Source organism: Periophthalmus magnuspinnatus, chromosome 15 (genome assembly GCF_009829125.3).
Source record: "Periophthalmus magnuspinnatus isolate fPerMag1 chromosome 15, fPerMag1.2.pri, whole genome shotgun sequence".
Taxonomy (NCBI): Eukaryota; Metazoa; Chordata; class Actinopteri; order Gobiiformes; family Gobiidae; genus Periophthalmus; species Periophthalmus magnuspinnatus.
Genome location: NC_047140.1, coordinates 3,331,580 through 3,344,908, shown reverse-complemented (window position 1 = coordinate 3,344,908; position 13,329 = coordinate 3,331,580). Strand labels below are relative to the sequence as shown.

The window sequence follows — 13,329 nt, the reverse complement described above, 5'->3', positions numbered from 1 at the left end:
AAAATATAACTTCTCTTAACAAATAATAAACAAAACATCAAACCTTTATAACTTAAGGTATTCAGTACCAACAAAATGAAATGTAATGCATTTTGGGCTCTTAACTGTTCAGTTTGTGTGAATAGGTTTTGGTAACATTGGCCAATCTTACTCTATATGGCACAAAAAGCTGTTAAGAATGAGGTTTTCAAACTCACAACTGAAAACAGAAAAATAACACATTTTTCAAACTATACTGTCATCAGTCCAAATAAGTAAAAGTTGTCAGTTGGTGTTATTAGTTATTAGTTGTTGTACCAGCTGCTTCTTGAGTATAAACCCAATCATTACTCAGATATTTACCATAAAGTAGTTCACATTTACTATTTCACACTTGAAAAGAACATTCCACCATAAATATTGTCCAACTAAGTTTTAAGCAACTTTTGGAATGCCTTGAACTCATGCATAACCTATCATTACACTTATGTCGTGAAGTCCTCCTCTGTGCGGTCAAAGTGCAGAATATTGTCCTCTAAGCCAAACAGATCTATAAGTTCTGATAGACTGGTTTTCTTTCCATCTTGGGTGACCTGTGACTGCAGTTCATAAAGCACAGCCTGGGCACAGCGCCTCCACTTGTCAATCAAGGACTGGAGTTGAGTGAGATTATTCTGGAAAAAAACAAGCACATTTCATATATATAGTGGGTACTGCATTATATTAAAAGTTGCACCATGTAACTTGTCCAGTGGAGGGTCTGCCACCTGCTTGTTTTCATGGAGATGTTGTTCTGTCTGAAATGTCTCCCAGTATGGCATTAAACGTATGAATGTATCCATGAAGACAAGCAGGTGCCACCACGAAACCATGTTATAGGTCAGATCTGTGTAGAGGTGATCTTGCTTAAAGTAATGCTTGTTTTTCAAGTGTTTTTTTTTTTTTTGAACATAACACTTGCCAAACACAATGTAACTGAATGAATGCAAGATATACAAGTTTAATATCATGGTGGAAAGCTCCAGGCAAAGCAATAGGACAACAATGATGAAACAAGCTGATAGTAGACTCTCCATCAGAAAAGTTACACAGTGCATCTTTAAAAAATCAACAGTTACCTTGCTTCTATACATCTTCACCATCTTTAGTCTTCTCAGAGTCTCTGTCTTATCTTTCACCTCCCCCCTCAGTTGGTGGAGTTGTTCTGAAATGGGTCCACTGCTACAGTCTCCTCTGTTATTTGATCCGGACACGTTTCTCCTCACGTCCACATTGTGCCTGTTCAATGGAGGGTTATTAACTGTCTCTTTGGTAGTTACTGTTGTGACTTGTTGGCTTCGGGCTTCATCATCCTCTTCATCCACACACAAGCGTTTGGCCACGGACAAAGGAGAGGTGAAGGAGCGCCTGGATCTTTTCAGCCTCTCCCTCAAAGAAGCACTGAGTCTGTGCTGTGACTGGACACATGATGGACACATGAGTGACACATGAGGGACACATGACAGCACCGCCGCGGAAATCATTAGTTTCACAGAGATGATCGGACAATACACAATAATATAAACAGCACATACCTTTTCTGTGCTGGAGCCACACGGACTTCTGTCTCCTGTGTCTTCGGGAGTGGAATAAACTGATTTGAATTTGGCTGTTGCTTTTGGTGTGATCTCCATCGCTGAAGTTGTGCTAAATTAGTTTCATCGGACTGAACTAGCGCGATAATCAATTCATTTCAGATCGGGACAAATTAGACATGATTTTTTTGACAGAGGCTCTTTTTAGTGAGCGTACAGTAAGTAAATCAGGTAAACACTGATGTACTTTCTTCGTTTCCGTGTTTTGGATCTTAAGAAAACCTCCAAGGCCATTGATTGGACGAATTTTAGTGACGTATAACCGAAGGGGCTGTTGGGAAATGTAGTCGAGAAGATATAGTTTGGCTTTCTTAAAAGATACGCACACACTTACTGTGAGTGTGACATAGCTTGTATGGTAAGACATTAATAACGTTTTTATAATATATAATACATTCTGAACATTGTATGTGCCACATGTGTTTATCCTGTGAGTTATAGAGATAACAAACACACGGAGCTGGTCTTTTAATAGAGCCTGCACCATCATGAGGGCAACAGCTGATTATTAGCCACTTCTTGTTCCTTAAATAGGAGCCATTACAGCATACCAAGGCTGTAATTAGACGGACCTGCAGCCAACTAGGTAACTATTTATTCTGTGATGGGAATAAATACGTGACTGGGGCGATGAGAAGTGTTATTGTATACATAACATAACATATGGCCATAGACTTTCAATGAAAACTTTCTTTGTGATTTTTTGTAATATTAGCTCTACTGTTTTGGAAAAGGTGTGTGTGTGGTTTTGATTTCTATATGTTTTCACACCGCACACTAAATCCTGCTATTCAGGCTATAGCTGCTGATGTATGATGTGGGTTTCTCACCCAAGGGCGTGATGACAGCATGAAGCTGGGATCAAACCACAAACCTCTGTGTGCAGTCGAACTGTATAGGCTACGACTAATGTTTTGTTTTTGTTTTGTTTTTTGTTGAAGAATAAACTGAAGGAGTCTGAGAGTTGGTAGAAGAGTCCTGAGGTTGGAGTTCTAATGCAGGAGAAGTGTGTTTACCATCATAACTTAAAGCCACAGGAAACCATAGAAACAAAGACAAACATGCGTCCTCACTGTGGGAAGTGTCGCATCTCCACAGAAATGACTTTTATTTAGCCTGGAGGAGGGCCTCCCCCTGCTTGATTCTTTGTTCCTTTGGCTCTAATATTCAAAGGAATGGCATAAACGTATCTATCTTCATGGGGAATGTTCTTTAATATGGTTTTAATTTTTTTTATTTATACAGAATCATGCAGTAGATTTTTCACCTCCAGAAAGTGATATGAGCTACTATAACTTTAAACTCAAACTTAAAAAACAGGATCTCGAGACATGAACTCTCAAGACTGCAATAGTATCATCCAGCCCAGTCCAGCCCAGTCCAGTCCAGCCCAGTCCAGCCCAGTGCAGTCTGGTTATGCTTAGCTTGTAGGGAGTTGTTGCCTGACAAATCCAAAATGATTTCTCTCTTTTTTATAGATGGATATCGGTCTGATCCCCACGTTGTCTGTATTGCCTGAAGACCAGACATGATAGTGCAATCAGATTTTTTGAAACAAAGGAGCTCAGTGGTCACTTATCATTTACAAACAAAATTTCACTTCTCTCGCCTTAGACTCACCTCAGGCTTTGCTCACAGATTCTGCAGAAATCGCCAGTGTTTTTCAGTCCCTTGTCATTTTTTTTCTATATTTTGTCAGACTTTTTTCCCTATCTTTTTTCCTTGTAAACAACCAATTTGTTTTGATACACCCGACCGTGCGTGTCCCTGACTGGCTAATCCACCTGTCAATCAGGCCCATCTGAAAATGGGGAGATTCACCTGTGATCAGACTCACATCATAAGTATTGAAGAAGTGTGTACTCTGGATCTCAGGCAATTATATATTTGATGAGCCAAGATAAAAGGCCCGAGCTGGCAGAGAGTGCTCTGAGTACAGCACACAATGCAAATACACTTTTATGTTTAAATGAACAGGTCATGTACTTACCACACTAAGAATTACATTGTGCAGTGTCTTAGTGTTATTATTTACCCGAGTGAACACATTTTCAATAAAACTGTGACTAAAAAAGTTATAATAGGCCCATTATTACACAATAGACTCTCTCTCTAGACACAATAATACCAACTCATCACTTTCAGACTTCTCCTCCACTCCTCATTTCCCTTTCTTTAACACACTGCTTGTGCTTTTGTCACTGTTACTTGGCTACCGCTGGTGGTGGGCTCGACTCACCCTGTGATTCACCATTGATTCACCTCTATTTAAGACACATTCTGGCACTCATTATGTCTTTATTTGATTGATAGTGTGGGCTTACTTCTATCTCCTATCTAGTTTCCCCTTAGCCTGGAGGAGAGGCGTGAATTATAAACCAGTACTTGCCCGGGCATGACTATTGCTACTTTAGTGAAATTGCACACCTTTAGGTTATGGGAATTTGTATCACTCTGAACATATGAGTGTGCAAATATAATAACATTTAAAGTGCAAAATATGGTAGGTTAAACTACTCACTTTCACTAAAACATAGTTAAGATCTCTTTCTTTTTTGTTTATTTTGAAGTTCATCATTTTACTTCCCGCTTGGACATGGGCAGCAAATGTGACTTACATAGAGGTAATCCCATAACTGTTACCTATAGCTCCCATAATGTTATCAGGGACCAAAGCTGTTTAAACTGCGCAATAGTTATGATTAGAGTAATAAAGATAAATGGCACCTTTGTTTTCCTGAATGAAGGTTTAAACTGCAAGAACAAATGCCTTCCTTGTGTGTCTTTTTTTTTTAAATGAAATTTTTGGTGTTTCCTGTATTTTTTATACTTTTCTTCTCAAATTCCTTCCATAAACTGACACTCAACTGATAATTATTCACCACTGGTATCATCCCATGACATGAAGTAACAATTAGAAAAACATGAAAACCTGTAATATGCTCCTTATTATGTCAAAATCTTGGACTCTCATTCAATGCTTTTTTTTTTTTTTTATTTAATTTTTACTACTTTCTACATTTTATATACACACAGAAGACATTGAATATAGCAAGATATGTGGAATTATGTAGCAAAGAAAAATAACTCTACTATGTTTTATATATATCAACTCTTTGTTTTGTTATACACATTTAACTTTTTTTCTTTACTGCATAATTCCATATATCTTGCTTCATATATTTGATGTCTTCTTGTATGTACTAAAATGTAAAAATAAGACAAAAAAAGCATTGAATGAGAAGGTACGTCCAGGCTTTTGACTGGTATTGTACTTTACTTTGACAAACCTGTTCCTTATTGTATATATACAGAATCTAGAGTCTTCATAGCTGCCAGTGGAGTCATACAAAGTAAATATCTCTGCGCTAATAATGACTAAAGGGTGAATCGTCTGGCTACTGCTGTGCAAACCTTGGTAACGACAAACACCATAAAATACATACAGTTGTATTAGGTCAGTTGGTCAAGTTTATTTATTTATTTATTTATTTGACAAGGTTTAAAAGTGATGTTCTGCAGTAATGGTCTCAGAATAGTAGTTTGAACTTACGACCAGGGCGATGAGCGTTACAGCACGTAAAGTCAAAATATACTTAAGCTCTTGGTTATAAACTAAATTTAGACAAACACGCAGCTTTATTAGGCTGGGGTTGTTTCAGGTAAGTAGCACTGCTGGAGGTTGGGTTACATTTGCCAATAATAAAAATAAAACTTGACTTTGTAGTATAGCTTATGTGGATCGCAGCACATTCTTTATACAGACCAAAAGATAACTACATGCTGGTTTATAATGGCAGATGCACTGCACAGGAAGGGGCAGAGCCTCCACTGTTTCCTCTAGGTCAGGATCTTGTAAACTGCTGAAGAGTGGGCTCAAAGTTTCATTTTGTTTTTGGTAGTTTAATTTGCTGTTTAATTTTGTCTTTTGCCACAACAGTAATGTCTGTACAGAGTTGGCAGTAAAAAGTAAGTAAATGTTAAAAAAATAATTTTATCTGTGCAAGAGGAATGATTTTTTGATCATACTAATTTCCCTGTGGCTAAGTCTAAACTGTATTATGAATGATTATTTATAATGAAAACTTTACTGCTGTCATCGACTAAAGACATGTCCTGCCAGTCGATTAGTTGACTAAAAAGGGGGCGGGGCAAAAGCTCTCAAATAATTCACCATCTCTGTGATCTGTCTTGTACCTGCACTCAAAGGACTATGACTGCATGTGAGTTCATACAAAAATAACTATTTCTACTGAAAATTCCTAGGAAAGGTGTATTTCTATGGAAAAGGAAGCTTAGTCTTAGGATTCACTCCCAAGTGTTTAGCTCATTGATTCCCTCCTCCATTCTGCTGTTGCACATAAAATGCCTTATAATCTAAATAAAGAAATCAAAATCAAAATCAAATGCCCATTTAATCAAGTAAATGACAAAAGATGTACAGCTCTAGAAATCTTCAAATATTACACATACATAAGTAGTCATTGTTATTTAGATTAGATATTTCATAGACAAGTTTACAAGGGGTTTTAAAGGCCAGAAACCATGAAATTCACCTCTATAGAGAATGTTCAAAAGTATAGTTTTAACTTAATATACAAATTCATCAATATGAGAAAGCTATGTTAAGTCTCTGCCTTCACCCTCTTACATTTACATCCATATTCCCTCAATCACTGCTTCTTTTATGATCGGCTCACATCATTTCTGAGGGATACCCGCTGCAGGCACAAAGTCTCTGAAATAAACTCCATCCACCCATTTCACCAGCGCAAATAACTGGCTCAACATGAATGCATTTATTTTCTTATCTCTATCTCCATTGTAGTTGGTAATAAACACTTGTCATCACATTTATATCAAAGTCTAATCAGATGAGCTTTGTAAAGATAACAGAATATGTACAGCACAAGTGGAGTCTGGCATCAGAAAACCACCGTCGCCGCAGGTAAACTACACATCCAGAGCTCGGGACAGTAGTAAAGATGCAGATAAGATATTTGTTTTTATAGAGAACATTAACCACAAAGAGATTTATACATGTGTTTGTATAGCACGTTTAAATATGTGGACATGTATGTTTTCTGTTAGAAACATTTTTATTCAGCTTTATTTTGTAGCTATTTGTTGGGATTTCAAACCAACCAAGCAAGTCCTGTTTCCAAAATATACAAGGCAATAATCAGGTTTTATTAAGTGTTAATAGGAGAAACCATAAGAGTAATAATTGGTATTGATATGAGATATTGGGTCCAAACCAGACTATTTTCTGTTGTCTCATGTATCTATCTATTTATTTATCTATCTATCTATCATCACTCGCTCTTTGGGCCACTGTGAGATTTCATTTTACTGTACACTATTTCTATTTTTGAATGCTGATGAGTTGGAGTATTTGTAGAGTACAAGATGAGTTGAGAAAGTTATAGACTCTTTACCCATTTTTCCCCACATATTTGAGCAAAATGTGTCTTTCCCCCAAACATATATTGTAGGAGCAGCTCTTGAAGTCAAAATAAGTCAGCTGTGTATAACTTTGGACTGCTGTGAACCATACATCCCAACCTCCCCCTGTATTTTAAGGGCAACGTTCTAATAGTATACGTGAGTGCACCCATCATCATGTGTGTATTTATATCCACAATTGGGACTTCCCACTGAGCGGCGTCTCTTTTTTAATAAGAATCAAGTAACAGGATCTGAAGACCCTTGAAAAACCTCTCATCAGACCTGCTTGTTTTCACAGCTGTTGTTTCCAAATACAGAATGAACTTTGGACTTCAACTTTACAACAAAAATCCTCCCCAAACACAAAGCTGAGTCCTGCTTTTTATTCGTCGTACTGTGGTAAGCAGTTAGTGAAACGACATTGACTGGAAATGTGTGTTATCATTACCCTGGTATGCCCTGCCCCTAAATCAAACTCCTCTTCATCTTCTTGTTAGACTTGGCATAACTGGGAGCTTACACTTAGCTGCGACTCCTTCTCCAGTCTCCCTCCTTGGGGCCATTTGTTTCTCATCATGTCTGCAGATTAAAACCATCTACCCACGGTGAGTCACCCTTGGGTGGGAGAGGAGAGAGAGGTGGGTGGTGGGTGAGTACTTTGGGTGTGGTAAGGAGAAGAATCCCGAAGGCGCTTGTGGACTGCCAGTAAAGCGAAATGTCTAATCAGTTTGAGAATGCAAAAATGCAAATGAGTGGATGCAAGTGGTTATTATAGTGTTATAATAAGAAGTTCCCATGATGCACTGGAGTAGGGAGGCTCTATGGTGAGGGATGCTATCATTATGATAATTATGGAAGTTTAATGTCATCCAATGTGCAAATGGAATTTTAAAGTTTGGTGGGTAGTTTGGAAATAGTAGTACAAACATGTTAAACAAGATATGATTATTTTTAGTTTAAAACAGAGACACTTTATTCATTAAGATTGTCCAATGAAAAAGGAGCATGGTTCTATCCAATCAATGTTGAGTTTGTCTACTATGTTCAGCGACAAAAAATACAGTAGCCAATTGAAAAATAAAAACACTTTCCTATTGTGTTACATTGTTTTTTTATCTATATTGTACATCTCCTCATCACAAACAGACCTGGAGTTGTGTTTTGTTTCATTCACACATGTTTAACACACAAACCTGCAGATTCATCTCTCAAACTCTGTTTCATCTTGTGATGTCAAACTCCATGCACATTCACTAGAATCATTTGGATGATTTCAGGTCTAGAATTGCCAATCTTTACTGAACTTAAGTTAAAAGGAGCTTTTAACTTGAAAACTACCACTTGGTGGAACAGAGCATTTTGAGCTTTGGAGACATAGACAGACTAATAATAAAATGTTACTCAAACATGTGTGAATGAAACAAAACACAACACAACTCCAGATCTGTTTTTGAGGAGGGAACAACATTATAACACAGCTAAAAGCTCACAGGAGTCAGTTCTTTGTAATATAGAACCTTTAAAGTGGCCATTTGTCAAGTAGACCAGTGCTATGTTTAGAGGGTTGTTATGCTCTACTGAAAATATGCTTTTGATCTTTAATATTTTGTCCATCAAAGATCATGTCTTCCCTTTAGGGTGTCCAAAGTCCAATTTTTAGTATTAGGTTGCAAAAGTCCTCAGGACACAATGGCACTAAATGTAATAAAAACATGTCAGTCATGTGGAGTTTAGACTAAGATGAAAAAGTAGCTGATATTTTCCCAAACTGACTTCTTTTTGGAAAATAAAGCTATACTGAATGCTCAAAAAAAATAATAAAAAAAATAAAAAATATATAATAATAATAATAATAATAATAATAATAATAATAATAATAATAATAATAATAATAATAATAATAATAATAATAATAATAATAATAATGTTTGTTAGGTTTTCACAATGTAATTCAACAAAACTGCAAAAATAACTGGTTGTATGGAGAGGCCTATCAGCTGCAGTGTGTAGGCATAGTTTTAGTACTGTACATGCATTTAGTACTTAATGTGCAATTTCTCCAAAGAACATTTCATTTCAGTAATCTACAAATAATACAGAGAGGGTAGCAATCATCATTATCAAACTGTAATTGTAAAGGATTGACTCTTAACAGTCTCACACTGTAATTTTACTGTAATCTTAACCACGTGAAACTGTAACATAACTAGCCCAACGCATTTGCAGCTTTACACTTTATGACAAAAGTCAGGTAGAGTTACACCGCATGTTGCCTTGAGCATAAACATTATTGTATGTGGTGAAACGTTGCGCACAAGGGGACATGTCTGCGTCTAAATCTTTCCAATGCGGGTGCCAGATGTGGCTCGAGCAGCTGCAGCACAATAGATGAGCAGACCTGAAAATGGCTGAGTTGAAACAGTGGCTAGTCTTTCCCTCCTACGCCCCACAAGAGGAAAAAAAGACACGAGGGGGGGTACAAGGCGAGGCGAACTTCCAACCCTCTCCAAAAACTCCATTCACTATTACGCACGCTCCAAACTTTTGCTGTTTTTTAAAAGTAGTGACTAAACCAGTCGTAGCTGTGAGGGGAGGTGGTTTTGTTTCTTTACTGTGGCTGGGTGGACGCTGTGTCTTTGCACGGCGCAGATTGACACAAGTAATTAGTTCCCTCCGGCGCTGTTTCTCTCCTCTCTTCTTTCCCTCGCCGTTGTATTTCGTGCTGTCTGCTCTGCTACACCTGCCTGCCAAACTCTCCAACCGAAGCAGAGGGGCGCGGCTGGGACCCATGCCCAAGAATCTCTGTTTTGGCTTGTCTGGGAAAGTTAAGAAAAGAAGAAAGTGAGAAAAAAACGGACAAAGATTCAGAAGACGTTGGGGACATCCCTCCAGTGCGCATCTTGGAACTATACAACCGCGTGCTCGAGGACTAGACACTGCTCCATCTTGGATAAACTTGGGATTTGAGTGATTTTTGCTTCTAAAGGTATGGTTTTAACACAGAATACAGCATGACCACACACTTTTTTACTAACGTAGAGGGTTTTTTTTTCACCTGACAGTCTTGTAACCACTTTTTTGTTTTTAACTTTATGAATTTAAGGACTTTATGGCATTGAGATTTATTGGAACAATATAGGCAACAATATAAAGTTAACAGGCCTGCAGGGGATCTCTGGAGGGATCACTTTTCTTCCGGTGCCATCCTAAAAGTTGTCTGTCACGGTGATAGCGGGCTAGTTTTACAGGACGCGCGTTTGGGCCACGGGCTATTTACATCCGACTAAATATACTCCAGAGGAGCACAGGGGGACCACAGGAGGACCACAGGACAGAGCCAGTGCGCACGGAGGGGTCCAGGATCCAGGGATTTAGATGATGCCTGCGCTGACTCAGTGGACTATGTTAGATTAGGGTTAAATGTTTTATCTTAGAATGGATCGTTTAAAATGTAAATTGAATTTATAGTCAGACTCATGTGACATTATGTGAGCCCTGGTGAAGCTTTATGGCACATTGTTCTTCATGATTTCGTATAGTTTATAGAACAAAGTGCGTAGGCTGTCCTGTCTGTACAGCCAGACAAAGAAACAGAGATAAAAGGGGTTAATAGGCTGAGTAGTTATGTGCTTTTCTTTTCACACCAAGTGCCATTATATAAATATTTGGCTCTCAGTGCAGCCTGCCATTAGATTTAAACCAGATTTAAACAAGAACTAAACTAGGTATTAGATAAAACATGGCAGCTGTAGTTCTTAACATGGACTAACCCCAAAGAGGACACAAAGTGTGGACACAATTTACAACTAATACTAGAACTACATAGCACTTTTTCTTGAGTTTAATCTCTGCCTATCTCCAGTTAGGTTAGTCCAAGAGTTTTGTAGTTAGTCTAAAATTATTCTAAAGTTAGTCTTGAAATGGTTGGTTTACATGTAATAAATGGTTAGTTATCCAAGGAGGAGTATAGCCTATAGTCCTTGTTTAGTTCTAAGTTTAGCACCAGTTGAGGACTGGTTTAGTCATAGTCAGTCTTGTAATAGTAGACTGTTTTTAGCCCTTGTTTAGATGTTTGGATCAGAACTGGGTCTAGTCCTGGATTAGGTTTGTGTTACTGGAACTATTGCCTACATTTAAAATGATCTTCCTTGATTTGAGATAAAAATAACTGGTTCAAGTCTACATAAATTCAATTTTTATATAAGTGTGAAGTGTTTTTGTTATCTCCATATGGAAAAAAAAAATTAAAAAAATCCAGCGTTGGTGCACAGCTGGTTTATGCCACGTTCACCTTTCATTGAAAAGTGCATCTAAGTAACTTGTGCTGCAAATCATTGCTGAACCAGGACTAAACCAGGTCTAAACCAGGTCTAAACCAGGTGTAAACCAGGTCTAAACCAGGTCTAAACCAGGTTCTATACAGCTATACAAGACATAAACAAACCAGTAATAAACACCTGTTACAAAAACATGATCCCTAAATCAGGTCTAAACCACAAATAATGGGATGTAAAGCAGCATGAAGTCAGATCTAAAGCAGAACTACACCAGAACTCAACCACATCTCAACCACAACTAAACCAGATCTGGATGAATGAATATGAAGCACTAATCAGTGCCGATTTATTTATCTTCACATTATCTTAAACTCCTTTCTAGACCATACCAAAATCCAATAAAAATCAGTCTACCATCAGCACAGATTGAGAAACCCAGCTTGAGGCTATAGATTTTACATAGAAAGATTCTGAATGTTGAACTACCAGTAATTCCTGTTCTTTGTCCTTATTTTACACATGCATTTTGAGGTCAGCAATGCCACTGTGAACATTCCCAATTTAAACCTTGTTCCTTTCACGACTTGTTGCATGCACGGCTCTTCCTCTCCTCACTTTTCTTTGCATCCAACCGTCTTTCTTCTTTCTTATGTTGCATTCGTTCCTGCACGTGCGTGTAAATGTCTGTGGTGGCCAGGGCGTGGCGAGGACGGTCTTTTCACTCAGTGCACTCATCCTACACCCTCTTTTGTTCCTTTTGTTGGTGAAGTTTTCAAACAAGCAAAATGAATACTGCGATGTGGTGAGACACACTGTCCCTTATGATGAATGTCTTTGTGGGACTGTGTTAGGACAGATTTCAGTGTTGTGTTTTGTCACTCCACGTCCATAGATCATTCAGAGAGAGGAAAGTTTAAGAAGATAACGAGGGGCGGAAAGTAGATTTTTGTGTAATTATACTTTTGTGAGTAGATTTTAAAACATGCATGTGTACTTGTAATTGAAAACAGTTTTAGCCAAGTAATTCGAATAACCTATATTTAAAATTTATCGGAGTACAGCTCAGTCAACCTGGTCCACTGCAGTTTCTCCTCTCTTTACCAACTCAGAGAGCGCAGAGATGTGGATTGTGGTTTAAAACATCTTCAGTCAGTTTAATTGTGTAAAAAAGTAACTATGTAACTAGTACTTTTCATGTGTACTTAATTTTTTCACTTAAGTACACATTTTGCAGCAGTACTTTTAATTGAGTACTTTTTTAGCCCCGTAACTATTTTTCACCGCTGAAGAAAGTTGATGTAAGGATAGTTTATCTATTTGTTGTTTTGGTTTTGAGGTTCATTTTAACCCACATTTTTCCAGCATGATGGATCACTTATGACTTCTGCTCTTTGATATTAAGTAGCTCATTAACAGGCCGACTAACCACATGTGCGTGTGTCGACACAACTGATTTTCAAGAGCTGCTTTATTGCCATTGCAGCTGATAAGATGGAGGGATGGAGAGATTAACAGGAGGGATGGACTTCTCCACAGGAATGTCCGAGGAGAGGGGTGAGAATTCCCATTTGTTTATGGCATTTCATAGTCTATTAGTAGCAACGTGTTCTATGTCAAGAAAAAGTAAGCAAAAAATAAAAATATAAACAAAAATGTTGCTGAACAAGTAATACTAATAATTTTTCTAACTAATGTGGAGGATTCCTTGTAAATTTCAATTATAAAATGAATAACCAAATGTATACTTTGCATTTAGCATTTTAAATGTACAGTATATACATTTCTAGAGGTTTCCCATCACCTGCAAAATTCCATGGAAATAGAAAGTTAAAATCGCACTTTTGAACATTCTCCATGGAGATATATTCAGTTTTATGCCAAACTCTGAAATATTATGGCAAAAGGAACAACATTTCCATGAAAACAAGCAGGAGGCTCTCCTTCAGGACAAATAAGAGTCAGGTTTGTGGAGATGTAAGCCTGCTCAGAGT

At 37.7% G+C, this 13,329-nt stretch overlaps 2 protein-coding genes across 2 annotated transcripts in view; one reads left to right on the top strand and one right to left on the bottom strand.

Annotated features, from left to right (window-relative positions):
• Window positions 1–48: 48 nt before the first annotated feature.
• sfr1 (SWI5-dependent homologous recombination repair protein 1) lies at window positions 49–1,789 on the bottom strand. Its single transcript, XM_033979401.2, has 3 exons — window positions 1,554–1,789; window positions 1,098–1,436; window positions 49–653 (listed from the first exon to the last, which is right to left on the bottom strand). The coding sequence occupies exons 1-3, from the start codon at window positions 1,650–1,652 to the stop codon at window positions 465–467; spliced, it is 627 nt and encodes a 208-aa protein (XP_033835292.1). The 5' UTR covers window positions 1,653–1,789; the 3' UTR covers window positions 49–464.
• Window positions 1,790–9,591: 7,802 nt separating this feature from the next.
• The window catches only part of LOC117382832 (collagen alpha-1(XVII) chain-like), a 36,424-nt gene continuing 32,686 nt past the window's right edge, over window positions 9,592–13,329 (top strand). Inside the window, exons 1-2 of the mRNA XM_055227460.1 lie at window positions 9,592–10,047; window positions 12,822–12,892. Coding sequence (XP_055083435.1) covers window positions 12,838–12,892 — 55 coding nt within the window. The 5' untranslated portion in view covers window positions 9,592–10,047; window positions 12,822–12,837. The remainder of the gene's footprint in view (window positions 10,048–12,821; window positions 12,893–13,329) is intronic.

Excerpts from the sequence above, each read along its gene's own strand:
- sfr1 (XM_033979401.2), bottom strand. The coding sequence starts at position 1,652 with ATGGAGATCACACCAAAAGCAACAGCCAAATTCAAATCAGTTTATTCC. Across the intron at positions 1,437-1,553 it reads GTGGCTCCAGCACAGAAAAG|TCACAGCACAGACTCAGTGC; the intron begins GTATGTGCTGTT and ends TCATGTGTCCAG. Across the intron at positions 654-1,097 it reads TGAAGATGTATAGAAGCAAG|AATAATCTCACTCAACTCCA; the intron begins GTAACTGTTGAT and ends GTTTTTTTCCAG.